The sequence below is a fragment of the Apodemus sylvaticus genome, chromosome 13, assembly GCF_947179515.1.
Source record: "Apodemus sylvaticus chromosome 13, mApoSyl1.1, whole genome shotgun sequence".
Taxonomy (NCBI): Eukaryota; Metazoa; Chordata; class Mammalia; order Rodentia; family Muridae; genus Apodemus; species Apodemus sylvaticus.
The window spans coordinates 40,572,134-40,592,404 of record NC_067484.1 but is presented as its reverse complement, the minus strand read 5'-3'; the positions used below and the strand labels follow the sequence as shown (position 1 = coordinate 40,592,404).

Below are 20,271 nucleotides of genomic sequence, written 5' to 3'. Positions count from 1 at the left end.
AAATGGGCCTTCAATTCATCCTGCTAACAGATGCTTTGCAACACACACCTGGAAGATCTTCCAAAGAGCCAATTCACTAGTTTGGAATCAGATTGAGAAGAAAACACAGATATAAAGCAGAAACTCGAGCAACTAGGGTTTGGAAGTGTCTTTCAGATGCCTGACAGTGTTAACTCATCCATGGGAATAACTCAGAGCGAAGAGCTCCGTGATCCACTTGCTTTTTTTCCTCTCTGGTTGTCAACTACGTTCTGAAAATCCAGCTGTTTGTTACTTAGGCTCTCAGGAAGGAGGGGGAGCTGGAGTGACCACGGAGTCTGTTTGACTTTTTGTCTACATGGATACCACATCAATTTGGAAAGAAAACCAAGATATATGGTCGAAAACCAAGAAATTGCTGGTCACTCTAGTGACCCTAGTGTGATGGAGATTCTGTTAATAAAACAGGAGTGAATAATAATTAGCAATGTCTACCAAAGGCACTGCTAGCAATAACTCTGTATCTGTCCTTAAGAGAGAGGAAGACACTGTAAGAATGGACAGAAAGGAATTTTGTGTATTGAAAATTTTCCATAATGTTTACTACATCCAGAGTTCAAGACACCTAGTGTGTACTGACCTTCTCCATGACGGCTATCCTTCTAGGGCCACTATGCTTAAAGCCTTCTGGTGGCTATGGTTAGTGTTTCTTAACTCCAGAAATAAGTTATGTAGCTGTGGGGTAGGGTCCTTGGAGGGCAGACTGCAAGGCACTACTTCAGTCCACTTTGGCATTTAATTGTCCTGAAAGTGTCCACTTTAGCCTGTAACTGTTCTAAAGGTGTCTATGTTAGCATGTAACTGTTTTAAAAGTGTTCACTTTAGCCTGTAACTGTTCTAACAGTGTCCTCTTCTGCATGTAACTGTTATAAAAGTGCCCACTTTAGCATGCAACTGTTCTAAAGTTGTCCACTTTTACATGTAACTGCCCTAAAAGTGTCTACTTCATTCCCTTCCCTTCCATATCCTCGCTGTCATGAAATCTTCCTCCCTCTCACCCTAGTTGTGATTAGTTAGCATCTTCCTCTACCTCCTACAGTACTTTCTATGATAGCTTTTAGAGAGATAGTTCACATACTACATAATTCATAGTTCAATTATGACGCTAGGTCTAGTTTCCGTATTTTCAGAGCTGTGCATCATCCCAGGACCAAATTTTAAATATTTTCTTCATCTCATAAAACCTGTATTATCCCACATTTACTTAATCGATTAATATATCTTTTGTGTGGAGTACCTTATCTGGACATTTCATGAGTAGAATCATTCAATACCCTCTCAGCATCTCCTGTTGCTCCTTGTTCTACAGACCAAGAGTTCCTGGTCTATTTCCATGATTCTAAACGTTGCATGTTATCCTGTTCTTCTGACTCTCTTTATATAAAGGAAAGGGAAACAAAGATGGCAAATTCCTGGGTAGTTATTTTCAAGAGATACTTTGACCAAAAGCAGAGATGATTGTCTCATTGCCTTCAGGGCAGGGATGCATCATCTGTACAGACATATTCTGGCTGTGCAGGGATCTCTAATCTGCTGACTCTTCTTGTGTTTGCCCTTTCTCCATCCCTAAGAGTCAATCCAAAGGAAACTATGTAGCAGAAGAGAAACCCTTGGAGGTGGCTAAAGTGCCTCGGCATTTACAAGTGAAAGGAATGAGGCCCAGGGCATTAGTGATGGGATTTAAATGGATTTAGGAACTGAGGTTGAAACAGGAGCCTAATTAGAAGATTCCAGGGTCACCATGTCAGTCTTCACCTGTCCACCCACAGACAGGCTGTCCGTAGCTCTCACATCAAAGACTTGGCCTGTTTGTCTCATCTGTACAAGGGAAAATGTGCCTTGGCTGTGCAGCCTCATGTAGTCCCAGCTGGACACGGACTGTGGGTAAAGGTTCAGCTTCTATCTGGCCTCAGAGACAAGCTACTAAAAACATAGAGCATGTATTTAATGATTTCTGTTTAAAGGGATGAGAAAAAAATCATATCAGAAATTTTGTGCTAGTCTCTCTCTCTCTCTCTCTCTCTCTCTCTCTCTGTATGTGTGTGTGTGTGTGTGTGTCTGTGTGTCTGTGTGTTTGTGTGTATACATGTGAATGCAGAGACCACAGAACAACTTTAGATGTCATTCCTCAGGAGTCATCCACTTTGTATGAGACTGGGTCTTTAATAGCCTGGAGCCCACTCACTGACTCAGCTAGACTGGCTGGCTGGCAAGCGCAGGGATTTGCCTTTCTTTCTCTCCTCATTGTCAGGATTACAACTGGGTGCCACTATGCCTCCTCTTTCTCCTCCTCCTGTTTCTCCTCCTGCTCCTCTTCCTCTTCCTCCTCCTGTTCTTCTTTCTCTTCCTCCTATTCCTATTCCTTTCTTGATCCTCTTTCTGTTCCATCTCCTCCTCTTCCTCCTCCTCCTGTTCCTCTTCCTGCTCCTCTGCCTGCTTCTTTTCTTCTTCCTCTTCCTCCTCTTCTTTTTCCTCCTCCTTCTTCTGCTCCTCTTCCTCCTCCTCCTCCTCCTCCTCTTCCTCCTCTTCCCCCATCTTCCTCTTCATCTTGGATTCTGTAGATTGAACTCAGGTCTTCATGCTTACAAACACTTTACTGACTGAACCATCCACCAGCTCCATGCTATCTTAGTTTTTAACTGCTCTTTAAAAATAACAATAAAGGACATGGACAAGGAATAATAACTTAAAAAAAAAGAAAAGCTCCCTATTCTTGTGGGTTAGACTTTCTGATGATTCTGCCTATACTTGGGACCCAAGTTGTTGAACATGTGCTAAGCTGAATGCCTTCTCCTTTCTTCTTGCCTGGTTCCCTTTGGAAGGATAGACATGGCTAATTCACATCTTTAACCTACTTGGTTTAGCATAAGGGGTTGGTCCTTTTTACTTAGCACCTGAGTGGGTGGCATGTCTGGGAAAACTGTGGACAGGTTAGGATCTAAGTCAGCTGAGCAGAGTGAGTTGCTGTCACTGAGTAACAAACTGTTCATACTTAGTGCCTCTGTAGGCTATGTCATCCTAGGTCACAGAACATCGTGTAGCAGCCCCTGCTTCCCTTTGTCCCTAACCATTTGCAGATACTTGTGCAGGGATATTGTTGATTCTGGAGAGTCGGAGATGGTAGAGTCAGATGTTGCGTGAGATGTTTCCATACATGGAAGAGAGAGCCTTCCACTGTTCCCATCCATGGACTCTTCTTTCAGGATGCAAAACTCAACAATGATTCCATTAGACTGAGTTTTAATTAAGTTCCACCCACACCTACACACTCCTAATTAGTTTTCAGATGAATTTTGTTTTTTGTTTTGTTTTGTCAATAACCCACCCACATTTTATTTCAGACTTTGGTGAAATGTTAGCTCAAGAAATGTCTTAATATAATCCAGATTTTAAAATTGCCACCACAAGATCATTTTCTCCCTTTATAACAAAGGAGCCCTGTTTCACTTTTCTAAAATGTCTCAAGACATAAGAACATAATTTTAAATACCTTTAGTACCTTGAGGAAGGATAAATTGCTAAGTAGCCAGGTGATTCAAACCTAAATGCTATCAGTGCAGGAGGCAAGTAAGACCAAGTCTCCTCGTGGAGGCATGTGGAGAATGTGGGAGGCCTCTGGACACGCTACCCTTTGTCACAGTGTTTGCAGTATAGAGCTCGCTCTGTGCTGTCACCCCACCTTCCAGTGCATTTTAACTGGATCTTGTGTGCTTGAGTACAGCAAGCTGTTGGCTTCAAGAGTGTCCTTATCTAAATTTAAACAAATAACAGGAGAGAGTTGTGCAGCCTTACAAAGGAATGCCATTTGCAAGGTCACACATGCACAGAGAGACAGACGGGCGCTGATCCAAGGGTCAGGATACTTCAAGCTTGACAGCATACATGACATATGGGGGGGGGCTGGTATATCATAAGTTACAGGTCATTTTTGCTTTTAGTTACAACTAAAGGTATAAACATTATAAATCAAATATTACAAGATTACCAAGCGCTTTTGTGAGATTCTGGTGTCAGGAAACTGTACGGTAGCTTAGTATCTCATATTCAACAGGCCTGATATCCCAATGACCAAGTCACTAACATGTTAAAACTTATTCTGGGGGCAATAAGTCCTTTTGTGGTCCTCTGTCTACAGGCTTTTTATCTTCCCTTGGACTTTCCAAAGTCTCTCTCTGCCTGGCTGTCCCAGATCCCACACCAAACAAAAAGGTTTAGCTCTCTTTGGGTTTTTTGTTTGTTTGTTTGCTTGTTTGTTTTGACCTCTGGCTTTTGCTTCATCCCAAATAACTCTTCCCGTGACTCTTCATGTCTGCAGTCAAGACTTTCCAAGTGACCATCCAGTGAGTCTCATGTATTCATAGTAGTCACCTATTACAGATTCATAATTATTCATATATTAAAATATATGCTACATATATATTATACCAATAATTATGAATAAGGTACATAAACGAATAGTTAATGACATTTCTCATTGTATTGTGTGGAAAAGCAGTTAAAAAATCTCCATGGTTCTAATTTTTATGAAGAAAAATACATAGTACAAATAAATAAATAAATACTAAAAGCAACCACAAAAATGCTACTAGCATGCACAACTGGAAATGAGACTTACTTATGCACTAATAGTTTTTGAGGTTAGTCAGTAAATGTATTTCACTTTTATAGTAAGTACTCTACTCCATCCTTAAGTAAAATGTTATAAATCTAAGATCTTTCAATTACCTCTCACAATTACATCTGTCTATCTATCTATCTATCTATCTATCTATCTATCTATCTATCTATCCATATATTAGAGACCATGTAATGTGTGTGTGTGTGTGTGTGTGTGTGTGTGTGTGTGTGTGTGATGCACAATGTGTTTTCCACTCTGCTATGTCTTTGTGTGAATGTATGCACAAAGGAAGATGACCATTGTTTCTGGTGAATATATCATATACAGGAAATGGCTTCTTGGTCCATACTGCCGCAGTTGGAGTCCTCATAACTTGCTTCATGGTTTGTTTCTCCACAGACCCTCTTGCCAGCATGAGGAGGATATATTTGGGACCCACCAAAACAGTTTTTAAAGTGTGGATTAGACAATTTCCCTTGACACTGCATCTCTAATTTAGTGTGAAGTAGAATTAAACAGTAGAAATGGAGGAATTTGGAAATATCACAATGAAAGGGGGAATTGTTTGCTTCTACGGTAGACTCTAAAGGAACTGAGGGAAGGATTGAAGACAACTCAGGAAGCATGCGTGTTGTTTTTAAGTGATATGTGAGCCTAGGGTGCGTAACAGCTGTGTTGTTGTTTTTCTTGTGCCAATGTTCTTGGTTTGATTGATTTTTTTCCCTCTGACAGCTCACTGCGCTGATAAATGTGTCCATGGTCGCTGCATCGCTCCCAACACCTGTCAGTGTGAGCCTGGCTGGGGTGGGACCAACTGTAGCAGTGGTAAGTTCCCACCTGCCGTTGTCTGTCTCTGGGTGTTGTTGCATGGGCCTGTTTCCTGTGGGTGACTCTGAGCCAACATTTCTGTCCTCATCCTAAGCAGAGGGTGGTGTGGGTTGCAAATCTAACTCATTCATATGGTTTCTCCTGAACTGCGAATGTATCCCAGAGAGCATCACTGTTCAGTGAGTAGAAAGGAATGATCCTAGGCAGGAGAAGCAGGAAACCTGCTGTTCACAGCTCTGTCAGGATTTAAGTCAGAGCTGCACTTTAGTTTCCTACCTGAAGGAAGGCCACTGTGGTCACATAGCTATGGTGGTCTAACTTCTGTTTATAACTTAATTTAGGAAAGTTACTTTCTTGGTGATTAAAATGAGCTTCATGTTGAATTTAATTCAGAAATAAAAACGGTATGATGCTAACATGCCCATTTGTCTCTGAATTCTGAGATGAGTCCATGCTCAGATGACTTTGGGAAGATAGATCTGCATTAAAAAAAATCGTGAGCATTTTGATGCTTGTTTAATGAAACTACAGCATACCATATGACTGTCTTCTCTATGTCAGAGTTACAATTAAAACAATGATATCTAGATTCTAAGAAGGTTGCCCTCAAGGCCTCCATCTTTGGGATCATAAAGTTGGGTTGATGGAATGTCATAGAATACAGTTACTTTCATAAATTGTGCAGCTAAAATTTCAGTGTTCTGATAACTTGTTGCAGTGTGCATAGTTGTGCCTTCTTTGAGAGGAAATGGAGATTGGATACTGTATTGCAATGAATAAATCCTTAAACTATACAAGAGAAATAATTGTTTTACAAAATTGAGCCAGCTCCTCTGACAACCAAAGGCTCTTCATTGCCTCCAGCTACATTTTTGAGACTTGTCTGAAAGAATTTTAACTTTCCAAGCTAAGCTGGCTTCTGAAACTTTCGCTCACTTTCTTTGGAATTGGGGAGATTCTTTTTGATTTTGCTCAGAAGGCTTTTAGACTTAGGCTCTCTTGGCTGACCCCAAAGCCACATCTCAAGGGGAAGCCTTTGTGCTTCCTGAGCACAGAACAGTCAGTATGAAGAGCCTCTTTGTTGTAACTTTGATAGGGACTGGTGTGTGTGTGTGTGTGTGTGTGTGTGTGTGTGGGTGGGTGTGTGAATGGGTATGAGTGTGTATCAATGTGTGGATGTATGTGAGTATATGTGTGTGTGTGTGAATGTGAAGGCTATATGCGAATATTTGTGAGTCTGCTCTTGATTGGCACCTCTATTCCATAGATAACTGTGTTTCAGAGTTTTGTTTCACTTGTGTTAGAAAGCATGGAGTTGGGTGAGCATTCTGCTTGCAGGCTATTAAGGCAGAATGTTTGGGATGTGGGATTTGGCTTTTGTCCATTTTCTTGCCTGCCTGACCTCAAATATGACACTGCTTTCATTAACTTTTCCAACTTTAAAACCACTCATACCTAGACGTTTTGAAGAAAAATATTATTGTAAAGTGGGAAACAGGAAAATGGTGGTATTCTTTATTCAAAAATAGCTTTTTTGCTCATTTCAGGACAAGAGTCTGAGGAATGATTTCAGCTGTATTCATGCTTTGTCTCCTAAAAATTGAAATCTACCTCAAGCTAAGGGCACAAAACAAAAACCTACACGGGCATGAGACTCTTTAGAGCTGATTTGGGCTCTTGAGAAAGTAAACAGCTGCCCTCTGTGTTAGAGGTTTTTTTTTTTTTTTTTTTTTTTTTTTTACTTCAGTGACTACTCCAAAATTCTGAGAATACACATTCTAACAACAACAGAAGATGATATTAAGCAACTTTCATCTTGCTCTCTATGATTCATGTTTGGGTTTTGTAACAAATAGAAATATAAATAAACACAAACAGATACCTGAAATCTTTAAAGATGCTGCAAGAATAGCATTCCTGACACTGTTTAAACCTACACCACAAGGAGGGTCCGAGCATTGAGGAGCATGCACTGCTCTGGCAGAGGGCAGGAGTGTTGTTCCCATCTCACAGCTGCCTGTGAGGACAGCTCCAGGGGATCTGACGCCCTCGAGTGGCCCCCACGGACACCTGCACTCAAGTGCACAAACCCTGACATGTGCACATGCCTACACCCATACTTAAAAATTAATCTTTAAAATAAGTGCATTTAAAAGCATAGGATAAAATGGTGCTCCACCTGAACTGCAAACAAGGCCAAATCTCCAACCTGGGTTTCATCTCAGGATATTTGTCTAGTCCTGGACAGATAGTTCTGGAAACAGAATGGATGTGTGAGTGTCCCAGAGTTAAAAAAAATTCCAAAGTTTCCATTCCTCTTAACTCTGGCGATTGCTATGTTTAAGTGTGATGCTGTGTTGGAGCCACATACCATGATTGCTTGGAGGAGTAGGATGACTTTTTGTACCAGTTAAGGTGCAACCAGAGGGCAGAGACCATCGTAAATGTTTTTGGTGAGTCGTTGTTTCTGGAACAGTTTGAGATTTAAAGGAAAGTTGCAAAGACGTTCCAGAGACTTCTCACATGTGCTGTCTCAGAATCCTCTAGGGCCAACCTCTTAAATACCCGATGGGTTTGGCAGGAATGAGCAAACTGACATTAGCACAGTGGTATTAAGCAAATCCCAGATGTCTCCTTGCTGGTCTCCCATGAGTCTTAAGAAAAATAACAAAGACAGTGGCGTGTGACAGTGACAGTTTTGTTCCTTTTCTGGACTGGATTCCCTTGGACCACACTGTACATTGCCATCATATCTCCCCATACTCCTCTGTCTGCGGAGTTCTTCTTGCTTCCTTGTTTGCGGGGAGGAGGACAGCAGAGTTGAAAAGGGTACCTTGTGCTCAGTTTCTGTATTGTCAGTATCTTCCTCTCACACCACCAGGAAGTCACAGCACAACACTCAGGATGCCGTCAGTCACCTGAGTTCTTGGTTTCTCCACAAAGTCATTTATTTTGTCCCCTGCATTGCCTTGGAAGCAGGTCCCTAACCCTAGCCTCTCCCACAGGTTAAGGGCAACACTGATTCTTGAGGGAGAGCTTACATTGTTTCTTTATTTTGGTGCTGATACTGTAGCCAGATTTAACTCTTAGATATAGCCCTTCCCTTTGATTTTTGAGCATCTGCTTACTTTTCTGGTACAATAAAACACTCGAGATCTATCTCACATTCTTCTTTCCTTAATCTGGGTACTGGGGATGCTCATTACATCAGGGTCATAGAGCAAGGGAACATTTAATAAAAATCATAAGATAATTGATGAGAATAACAGGTGACAGGGATGGTGAGGATTGGGTACAGGCAAGCTGAGATGTAAAAATATAGAAAAAGTGCATGACAACTACTACCCCTCAGACTGAGAACAAAAAAGTCCAAAAAAAGAAGTCCCAGGGCCGTGAGTTCTAGACCTTGTAGGATCAGCTCAGCCATAGCTCACAGAGCATCAGACAGAAAATGATGGCGGCACTGTTCTGACAGAACTTTCCAGAAATCTGCCCTACGGTTTACTCAAGAAGCATGCGCATTGAACAGTGTCTTTCCACCATTCCCTTACACGAGGGAGGAAGACGTCTGCTGCTGGCTGTTGTTACTCAGTGTTCTGCAGGCTCTGGAGGCCGGGAAGTCAGTGCTACAAGAGCTTACTGCCGTGGAAGCCCTGTTGACTCCAAAGGAGCTGCAGGTGCCAAAGAAGCCCCAGAGTTGGGTCAGCTGAGCTAACACCCTGGGACAAGAGCCAAACCCTCATCCTTTCTGCAGTGTCTCTCCAGTGCCCTCTACTGAGAATGTTTACTGTTCAGCAAGAGGACAAAGGATCCATTCCTTTGTTGAGGGACATCTGGGTTCTTTCCAGCTTCTGGCTACTATAAATAAGGCTGATATATATATATATATATTAGCATATATCCTTATTACATGCTGGGGAATCCTCTGGGTATATATATATATATATATATATATATATATATATATATATATATATATACATACATACATACATATAATGGAGTACTATTCAGTCATTAGAAACAATGAATTCATGAAATTCTTAGACAAATGGATGGAGCTGGAGAACATCATACTAAGTGAGGTAACCCAGTCTCAAAAGATTAATCATGGTATGCACTCACTGATAAGTGGATATTAGCCTAGAAACTTTGAATACCCAAGACATAATCCGCATATTAAATGATGTCCAAGAAGAATGGAGGAGTGGCCCCTGGTTCTGGAAAGACTCAGTGCAGCAGTATAGGGGAATTCCAGAACAGGGAAGTGGGGATGGGTAGATAGGGGAACAGGGGGAGGGAAGAGGGTCTATGGAACTTTTGGGGAGTGGGGAGCCAGAAAAGGGGAAATTATTTGAAATGTAAATAAAAAATATATCGAATAAAAAAAGAAAACAAAGAGGACAAAGGAAAAGTGGTTAAAAGACTCACACATGCAGTGTGTGTGTGTGTGTGTGTGTGTGTGAGAGTGTATGTGAGTTTGTGGTGTGTAGTAGGCACCGAGAGATACACTTTAAATGGAGAGGCAATGCATTGGTGGCCCCTTGAATTCCTCTCCAGCACAAAATGATTCTGTCTTCTCTCCTGATTGGATCGAGCCCATTTCACAAATGAGAATGTTCCCACTGCCCTCTCCAAATAAGGAGGGTTGTATCCATTGTTACTTATTCTATACCTTTCCAAAGTTAGTTACAGCTCTGCTGGGTGTCCCCTAAATACTAGCCCTGTGTATCTAAAATAAAATAGTAATGAATATGACTCTGACATATTGCTTCTTTTAAAACTTGATTCAAATTGTTTTTTGAAAAAGCCCACACATATTTCTCTTTTATTGGCATCCAAATGTGCACCTCTGCCTAGCTGACTGAACGACACTAACCCATTTTACCTGCCTCCACCTTCCCGCTGCTCCTTTCCCTTTCCCCATCTGTCTAAGCATCAGTCCTCTGTTCCTCTGCCCCTCCCACCGGGTGATAACGTCTGGGGGGGAGGATTCAGGTGCAACTAATATGATGATCTCCACTGTCCTTGGCAGGTGGCTGAAATTATGAGACTGGCCATTCATGGGTTCAATTTGAGGACTCACTATGAGTGATGATGATAATGTCCCAACTCTAATGGGACATTAATGATGTGCATACCTCCTGTTCCGAGGAGAACAGGAAGGAGAACCTGGCCGAAGCAGGTGCACATAGGTTTCTGGGCATCGGGGTGGTCCTTCTAAGGAGGGCCTGAAGAGTTTGCTTTCTATGATCTTGCTCTCCTGTTCTTGTCTCTTCTTTAAAACAGGCTGGAGAGATAGGAGAGATGACACTGTGGAGATCACACTGATGATGCTAATGGTAGCCTAATTTGTCTTTGTTGAGCATTTGGGGTTCACCAAGCATCATTGTGAAAGCATAGGAATGAACTCACTTAATGCTGACCATATTCTATGCTGTGGTTAAAAGTACAGGTCCTGGTGTGTGTGTGTGTGTGTGTGTGTGTGTGTGTGTGTGTATGTGTGTGTGTGTGTTTGCTCATGCATTGTATGTATGTGTAGAAAAATGGACTTGCCTGAGTTTATGTATCTGGTAATGGTGGATGTAGGTTTGAATCTCATTCAGAGGCAGTACATTTAACCACAGTAGCATGCAGTTTTTGAAGCTGAAGACGTTAGTAAAAGTCAACAGATTAATAAGACAGAGGATTAAGAGCAAGAGGCAGGATGGAGCCTCCAGACAAATATGATGGGGGAAAAGTCTCTCTGCAAGATATGATAGTGGATGAACTTCATTTTTGAGACAGGGTCTCACTATGCAGCATGTTTGATGTGGAACTTGGGTAAAGCAGGTTGGCCTTGAATTTACTGAGTTACTCCTGCCTCTGCCACCGATGTATGGGGATTAATGGTGTTTGCCATCACTCCAAGGCTGAACTGATGAAACTTTAATGGCACCAATGTGAGTTTTCCATATGTGTAATATTGAGAATGATAGGCCACATGATATCTGTGATCCTTTCTATGCAGATGATTCCATGATTTACTTTAATGACTTTTAAGAAATTTTACTTTATTTTGGTGTGTGTGTGTGTGTGTGTGTGTGTACATACACCTGTGACTACATGTGCCAGTAGAAGTCCAGAAGAGGGCACTGGCTCCTCTGTAGCTGGAGTTACAGGTAGCTGTGAACCAACTATCACTTGGGTACTGAGAACTGAACTTAAGACCTTGCCAATAATCCTGCTCTTAATCACCCAGCTCTCTGCAAGCCCTCAGTGAGTACGCTTATGCAGTTCCTGAAGGCTTTCTTTATGTTGTAAATCCTTCACCTTTACTATGAGAGGTGGCCACACATTTGTTTCCTGAACCTACAAAATCTTCCTTATAATTTTAAAATAACCATTAAGAAGTTTATTTCTCCTTTGATCACTAGGTACAACTGAAAATCCTAAATGAGCCAATAGCCAGCAAATAGATACCAAAGATTATCCCTCAAGCTCCTTATATTTTAGATTAAAACCAAACAGAGACAAAACTGAAAATTAATTTGGGTTCAGAAAAACCCATAAGGGATTTTCATTTAGCCACTAATGGCATTTCTGGTGTTTGTAAATAGTGAAAATCTTGCCTCCTCGGAGGCAAGGCTGACTCCAGCATTTCCAGGTGCAATGCAAGGAACAGTTAGGGCCTTTTGAATTAGGCAGGCGTGCTGTGCAGCAGGGAGTGGTAGGAAGCTACCCGCAGGGTATTGGAATGGAGGCATTTGTCTGAAAGATATTACAAGCCAGGCGTTGTAAGGCACACAAAGCTGACACACTTTCTAGCAAAGTCTGTGGTATAGATCCATTACCCAGACACAATAGTGGGATCGATGTTGTCTGAGGAGAGAAGACCCCGGGAGCCCAGTCCCCCTAGCCAGCAGTTAATGTGCCCGTCAGCCCTGTCAGAATCACTTTGGCAATCAGTTTGATGGAGCAGCGAAAGTATGAGATCATTGGGTGGGGGTCAGCGTGGGGGGGGGGATGCTAAAGAGAGGTGAGAAGAGAAGACCGGTCCACCAGATCCACCTGAAGGCAGCCTGCGGATAGACCATCTGAGCCACACACAGAAACTGCTAATTTCTGTCTTTTTAAAGGAGCCTCTAACTGGACTGAGAATCCCCCTCCAAACTCTCCCAATCCTGGGCCTGATCCTTCCTTTGTGTTCTGGGTGTTACTTTAGTGTTTAAGCTAAGAATAAGGTTGCCTATCTATCTGTCATTAGCCAATGACAACATGCATAGTCTTCAACACTGTGCAGTTGCATCATAATGGCAAGTCAGGGATGCGATGAGGGCAATGCTTTCATGACAGACGTCACTCTTACACACACTTAGGCTGAGGACCATCAACAGACAGAATAGCCCCTTCAGACGGCTCCCCTTGTTCTATAGGTCATGCCCTTCCTTAGCAGGACTCTCCTGTCCGTATGACTTGCCAGGGCATTCCCAATACAGAAACCCTAGCATGGTCTTTTTTTTTTTTTTTAAATTTATTGTCTTGTGTGTCTTGTGCTATTTCCAACCTCTGGGAAAGGTCCTCTATAGATGCAAGCACATCTGGTTTGTCCTATTTGGGACACAATAAGACCACTATAGTTGCTTGTGTTACTTGTACTAGCTGAGTTCATATGCAGCGGCTGGAAGACACGGCTGGGCTGTTGTGTTTTTTAATTCACCTCTACATAATATATTAATTTGTTTAAAAGCTTTGTGTAATATCCATTTACCAGCAAACCTCCTGGCTTAGCTCTCACACCTAACGTTTGTTCTCTATTTGTGCTGCCGTTCATCCTCATGCAAAGACACTGTCCTCTCTTCACCGGTGACTGCAGCGGTGTCTTTGCTGACTTCCCCATTTCCCCCCTCAGGCTTATTAAGAATCAAATCTCTGTCTTGAGACCACAGTGACCTTATAAAAATGTGCTTCAGAGAAGGCTCCTACCATCCATCCCCACACTCCGTGCTTCTCAGTGTAATTCAAACAAGCTCGGTGATCCACCAAGCCTGCATGATCTGTCCTGTTCCGCAACTTCTCATCCATAGAAGCCTTCCAAGGTCTCCCAACGCCCAGCACTTTCCTCCCAGGTCTGGAGCACACTGGTTTCCTCTCTACTTTTGCATGTGCTGTTGCCTCTGTCTGGGGAACTCATCGGAGCCTTTCATGGCTGGCCTCCATATTCAAAGAGTGTTTCTTATTAACTGTCACATTCTCTTTTCAACCTTAAAAAAATTGGTGCTCTCTGAAAACATCTGCTTGGTTTACTTGTTTGTAGTTGTTTGGTCTGTGCTTCTCTCTAGGATGTAAGCCCCATAAAACACACACACACACACACAAACACACACACGTTTAGATAAACAGAACTACAGGCGGTTTTTGACCGTTTAACTCACTGTTGTCTAGCTTCATTCTGGGCATGCTATAATGTTCATTAAATATTTGTAGATGGAGGGAAGGAAGACATAAATGAGCCAGGAGAAATAAAGGATATAAAGCTGAGATATTAGAAGTAGCAGCACTGTGTCTTTCAAGGTACTTTCAGCTTAGTAGAAGAACCAAAGGCTGTGAACAGACAGGCATCTTCAAGAGTCAAGAGAGAAATGGCCAAAGGCTTGCCAGAGACAGAGCATGGCCCAGAGTCATTCATTCTGCTGCCACAGAGGATCCAGGGTCCTGAGGTTTCAGGATTCACTGTGGTTGCATGCAGCAAAGACTCTCTCACCCTCAGAGATGTAGCAAAGGATTCCTCTTATAAACTGATAGCTGAAATAACCTTGTGCAGGTCAGTCAAGATATACCAGATGGACCAGGGAGATGTATGGACCAGGGAGATGTATGGACCAGTTGTATGGACCAGGGAGATGTATGGACCAGATGTATGGACCAGGGAGATGTATAGACCAGATGGACCAGGTAGATGTACGGACCAGATGGACCAGGGAGATGTATGGACCAGATGGACTAGGGAGATGTATGGACAAGATGTATGGACCAGGGAGATGTATGGACCAGATGGATCAGGGAGATGTATAGACCAGATGGACCAGGGAGATGTATGGACCAGATGGACCAGGGAGATGTATGGACCAGATGGACCAGGGAGATGTATGGACCAGATGGACCAAGGAGATGTATGGACAAGATGTATGGACCAGGGAGATATATGGACCAGATGGACCGGGGAGATGTATGGGCCAGATGTATGGACCAGGGAGTGCTTCCTTCTCCAGAGAGAGACAGTTACACCTTGACTTACATAAGCACCATGGATTCCAGATGTGGAGGGGTGACTTTGGAGTGATGGGTCTTTGAGAAAACTGGTTCAGTCAGCCTTTATGTGAAGAGAAAATGTCTACTAGTTTGCCCTCTGAAATTTTTGCATATTCTTCCTCATGGGGAAGATTCTGTAAGGTGATAGAATTTAGCTGTTAATGTGTGCCCAAATGGAGTATAAATAGCAAGAAATTAGGCAAAGAAATTCAGCCTACAAATTATTCCAAAGCACACAACAATGAATAGGATTTCATTAACCTTTTTAGACACTCCTTTATCAAATAAATAGCAGGGAATTAGTCCAATTTTTTTTTTATTCGGATAGGGAGCAAAGCAGTATTAGTTCACCCATCTCTGTAATTTCCTTCATTTAAATATATAAGAAGCATTTTCTGACCACAGTAATGTGATTGCTGCCTGCCCAGCTTTGAGAGAAGAGATGACATATGCGGGATGGCCTGTTTCTTCCTCCTATTGTCTAGGCATCTGCTGATTCAGGTAGATGCACATGTATTCACACTTAGATTGTAAGCTGAGTGAAATAACGTTTTATATATTATTTTACAACACAGTTGATTTCCTGATCAAAATCAATATCTTGTCTGTGACTGTGTGAAATAATTCTTGTTTAAATATTCAAAAAAAAAAAAACCCTTGAACCACCAACCAAAGGGCCTGGACTAGACTCGCTACACATTTGTAGCAGATATGCAGCTTGGTCTTTATGTGGGTCCCTAACAAATGGAGCAGGGGCTGTCTCTGACTCTGTTGCCTGCCCCTTCCTGGCAGATCCCTTTTCTCCAGTTGGACTGCCTGATTGTGCCTCAGTGGGAGAGGATGCACCTAGTCCTGCTGCAACACAGTGTCCCAGGGCCAAGTGGTATGGGGTGGGGCTCCCCTTCACTGAGGAGAAGGGCAGGGGTAATGGGGGAGGGCTTTGTGAGGGTGGGACTGGGAGGAGAGGAGGGAGGGGGGCTGTGATCAGGATGTAAAATGATTAGACAAATTATTGAAAGAAACACAACCACTTCTTTCTTTATGATAGAAAAAAAATCTTTTGATTTGTGGAAAACCTAGTTGCTTTCAGAGTCTGAACATTTGTGACTTTGCATGGAACAAACTAGAGACATTTAACATGTGTAAAACTAATGAAGGTAGGAAATAACAAAATGAAAATATTTATTTTACTTAGAGAGACTATTTTAGTAGATTATATAATACACGTTATAGGAAAATAGGTTTTGGTTGATGAGCAAATAGTTTTAGCTTAAGATCCTGTAAAAACTGCATGGTTCCCCCATTCATTACTTCTGTATTAAGCTAATAAAAGCAACATCAAAGAAAGCTACATTTTAATGGACTCATAATTTCTCCTGTAGTCAGAAAAACTTTGCTTGAGAAAACCGTTTTAAATGTTTAAGTCATTCAGCCAGTATGGAGATTCGTGGCTTAGTTTTCTTACTGTGGGGTTTTAGGCAAATCATATAAGGACTTTATGGCTTAGCTTCTAATGTCTAAAACAAAGACAGTATTTTCACAGTGGTGGGTCTGCATACTTAATCCTTCAATCCCACTTCAGGTCTCACCTCTTCTGGGTAGCCAGCCCTCTCTTCCCTTCCTTTCTCTCTTTTTATCAAGGACGCCATGAAAGGAAGTAGAACGGAAGCAGATCTTCTCTCAAGTGTCCTGTGCTCCTGAGATGGTCTAGCTTGCTCTACTATATAATAAATTTTAACTATAGGGTTCTGTCTTAGGAGTAAGTAGCCTGTGATCAATAACTAGAACTTGGTAGCCACAGAAGATGGCTAATGCCATGTTAATAAGGAGCACATGAGCAAAAATAATAAATAAATAAATAGATAAATAAATAAATAGATAGATAGATTAAATAAATAAATAAATGGCATGAGTTTATAGCATTTGCTATCCTGTAATGACTCCCATGGTTTTTAGTTTTGCAACTTCAGGGAATACATGCAATCCCCTCTCCCAGATTTTACACACACACACACACACACACACACACACACACACACACACACGCACGCATGCACGCACGCACGCACGCACGCACGCACGCACACACAAAACCTTTGTATGATTGAGGTTTTCCTGCAATGTGAATATAATCATCAAGATGTTTGCACACAGACATGCTAATATTTGTATTTGTTTGCATTAAAGTATAAACATTCCATACCCTCTCTTTCTGGTTTGTGAGGTGAAACAATCCTACAATGAAGCTGTAAAAACTGCAGCCTGACCTTTAGCAAACGCCTTTAAGAACAATGAAGATTTCTTTCTCAGTCACTGAGTAAAATTAATCTAAGAGGCACCGTCCATGCTGATGGCTGGCATTTTTTTGTCAGTGCTTGGAGATTTTTTTTTTTTTTTGACATGTGAAGGGCACAGGGTTTAGTACTTTCAAGGGACCCAGAAAATACATTTTTATTGTTCATTTTTCATGGATGGAGACGCTTTACAAAGTTGTTTTATTTTTAAAGCCACTTGCTGTTTTGAATGACGATCTTTTCTTCTCCTTTAACAAAGGGAATGACACTGCGCGGTTGTGTTAGCCTGAAGCACACGGATGGAATCACAGGGAGATGAAAGCCCGGATGGAGGAGGCTTAGGAAGAAAGGGTGTGTGTTTCAGCAAGAGCCATGTTGTGTTTTTTTCTGCCTTTTGAGACAGGGGGAAATTATAGTGCCTTGAAAGTGACTTGGTTGTACTTTGCCTCTGTGTTAGATGGGGATGGAGGGGAGTGTCCTTCCCTATTAACTTCTCTTTTGGTGACACATTTTCTCAACTATAAAGCATCCTCAGCCAATCCTCATGCAAAACCCGTTTTATTCACAGCACAGATCTGTGCTTTAATAGATACTTGACATTTCTGAGTTAAGGGTCCTCAGAGCCTCCTTGCTTCAAGCAGCGATCCTGGTGTGGTTGGTTATAGAGCACAAACTGGCATCTTTCAACACTGTAAGTAGGAGCACTAAGTGTCACTATGTGGTAGTCACATCTGCCTGCTCCTTTCCCTACACTATAAGTGTGTGGAAGAAAAAAAATGTCTGCCAGGCTGTTAACCCCTGCAATCCCATAATTAGATTTAGATCCCAGAGGATCATATTTAAAAAATAATCCTGGACCAGTGCTGAAGAGATAGGTCAGTTGGTAAAGTGTTCACCTTGCCAGCATGAGGAATTGGATTCAATGTCCAGAATCCACATGAAAGGAGACAAGAATGAAAGTGTGTGGTTGTAATCCCAGTCCTTGGGAGGTAGAGATAGCTAGACTCCAGAATTCACTGAGTAGCCAGCTAGCCCACTGAATAAGTTCCAGGCCAATAAGAAACCTTGTCAATGATGATGATGATGATGATGATAGTAATAGCAGTAGTAGTAGTAGCATGGCACCTGAGAGTTAACATCTATAGTTGTTCTCTGGCCTCCAGACTCAAGCGCACTTGCACACACAGAAATTCAGATTGGTGCAGTTCATTTAGGATTGTCTGATGTAGCACAAACACACAGAACTGAACACTTCTGTCAGAGTATAATTTCCAACCAACTTTGCAAGAGAAAGTCTTCATAGTTCACAAAGTCTTTCAAAGTCTCTTCTGCAGTCTTAAATAAATAAGGTAAGCCATGTTGGTGGGAGATTTGATGAGATTGTCTAGAGTTTATTTATCTGACCTATTTCTTTATGCTGGGATAGAAATTACCATGGAATTTTTCTGTGTCCTACATTTATGATACCCATGGATGACCAACACTGGTAGACACCTAATCACCAACTAAGAAGTGTCTAAATCTGGGGAGAGGGTATACGCTTATTTTTCATTTTTTCTTCTTTGTCAGTTCCACACATGTATTTAATGAGTTGAGGTCACTTCACCCCCATTGGTCTGTCTCATCCTCAGTCTCTTTCACACTGACACCCCTCTTCTCAACAGTCCTCCTCCTTGCATGTCTTCTTTCCATGCAACACACCTTGCTTAATTAGAATTGCCTGTAAGGGTGTGTAGGAGGAGTCATTGAAGACTGAGGAATGTATCAGTGGCTGGTTCACCACTGAAGAAAATGTACCCTCACCCAATCACCGGCTGCCAATAGTCCATCTAAGGACATGGTGTATCTATGGTTATGAGTGTTGTGTAGGTAACCACAGCTATAGTGCATTCCCCATGGATGCAACAAGTATGTCGCATCCTGAAAAAACATCCTTTTATTGTACATTTTCCCTTCCTTTGGCCTTTACATTTGTTTTTTTATTTAAAATAAATTATTTTATTTATTTATACCACAAGTGCTGCTCCCCCTCCTGGTCCTCCCTCACAGCGTTCTTCCCTCCATCCTCTGCCCAATTCACCTCTGAGAGGGTGCCCCCCCATACCACCCAGGGGAATTCTGTCTCTATAGGATTAGGTGCATCTCTCCCCTCTTATGAGCCTTTGGGGAGATGGGGCAGGTATCCCATCAGCCTTGAGCTTCTTCATTAACGTTTGCCCACTTCAGTAAGACACTGAGGACAGAATTAACCTATGGATATAATTGGAATGTTTAGACAGCAGTTTGACATCATGACCATTTAGCAAAAAGTAGTAGTAGATCCCCTCCCTATGACTCTTGACACCCCCCACCCCCTCCCCAGACCCAAGCTCTTGGCTAGGTTTTACAGAATCAGGCATGAATTTCCTCTTTTGGCGTGGTAAACCCAGTCTTTAACTAACAGTTATAAATAAGACATGACACAGTACCTTTTCCCCCTTATAGGTTTAAACATATTTCAGACTTGCTTTTAGAGTTACTAGAAAATTTATGTTTAAAATTTATATTATGAGAATCAAGTTGACCTTTCTGGTTTGCATGATTTCCGAGAAACAATACAAACTAGTGTGGGAGGTATGGTATTCTAGCTTCACAGACCACTGGGGATGCTGGCCTAGGGAACTCACATTCCTTGGGTCAGGTATTCCAACTTGTGGAACCAAATAACTGCTGTTGAAAGCTGTGAGAAGGTAACTTTTGTGTCATTAATATGTTCTTCTAATCTCATTCTGTGGAAAGAAAATTAGATATAACAAAAGCACAAGACTTGCCCAAGGTAAGTTGGTATGGCCTAGCTAGGGCCCCAGGCACACTAATATAAAATGGTTATAGCCTCTCTGTGTGCCCACTAGTGATTGAAGACATCTGTAATAAGATGAACTCAATGGTAAGCATCACCTAAGGACAGATGAGTTCATTCTGTCCTCCCTTGTCTCAGCACAAGAAGTCCTGGATCAGACAATACTTTAATGTTCTTATTCCTTTTACAGAGAGAGAACCTCTCAATTTGGCATTTCATTTGCTCCTCATTGTCTTCTTTCATTGTCTACGTGGAGATAAGAGATTCAGTATAGCATCTCTATTTGTTCAAAGACATTTACTAATGCCTGTTCATTTTTTAAATACATGAGATATTGTGCACATAGTGAGGTAGTTCTTATA

At 41.9% G+C, this 20,271-nt stretch overlaps 1 protein-coding gene across 1 annotated transcript in view; it reads left to right on the top strand.

The window, feature by feature from the left end:
* Positions 1–20,271, top strand: part of Megf10 (multiple EGF like domains 10) — a 165,779-nt gene that overhangs the window by 76,582 nt on the left and 68,926 nt on the right. The window contains exon 5 of the mRNA XM_052155826.1: positions 5,390–5,482. Within this exon, the coding sequence (XP_052011786.1) occupies positions 5,390–5,482 (93 nt within the window). The remainder of the gene's footprint in view (positions 1–5,389; positions 5,483–20,271) is intronic.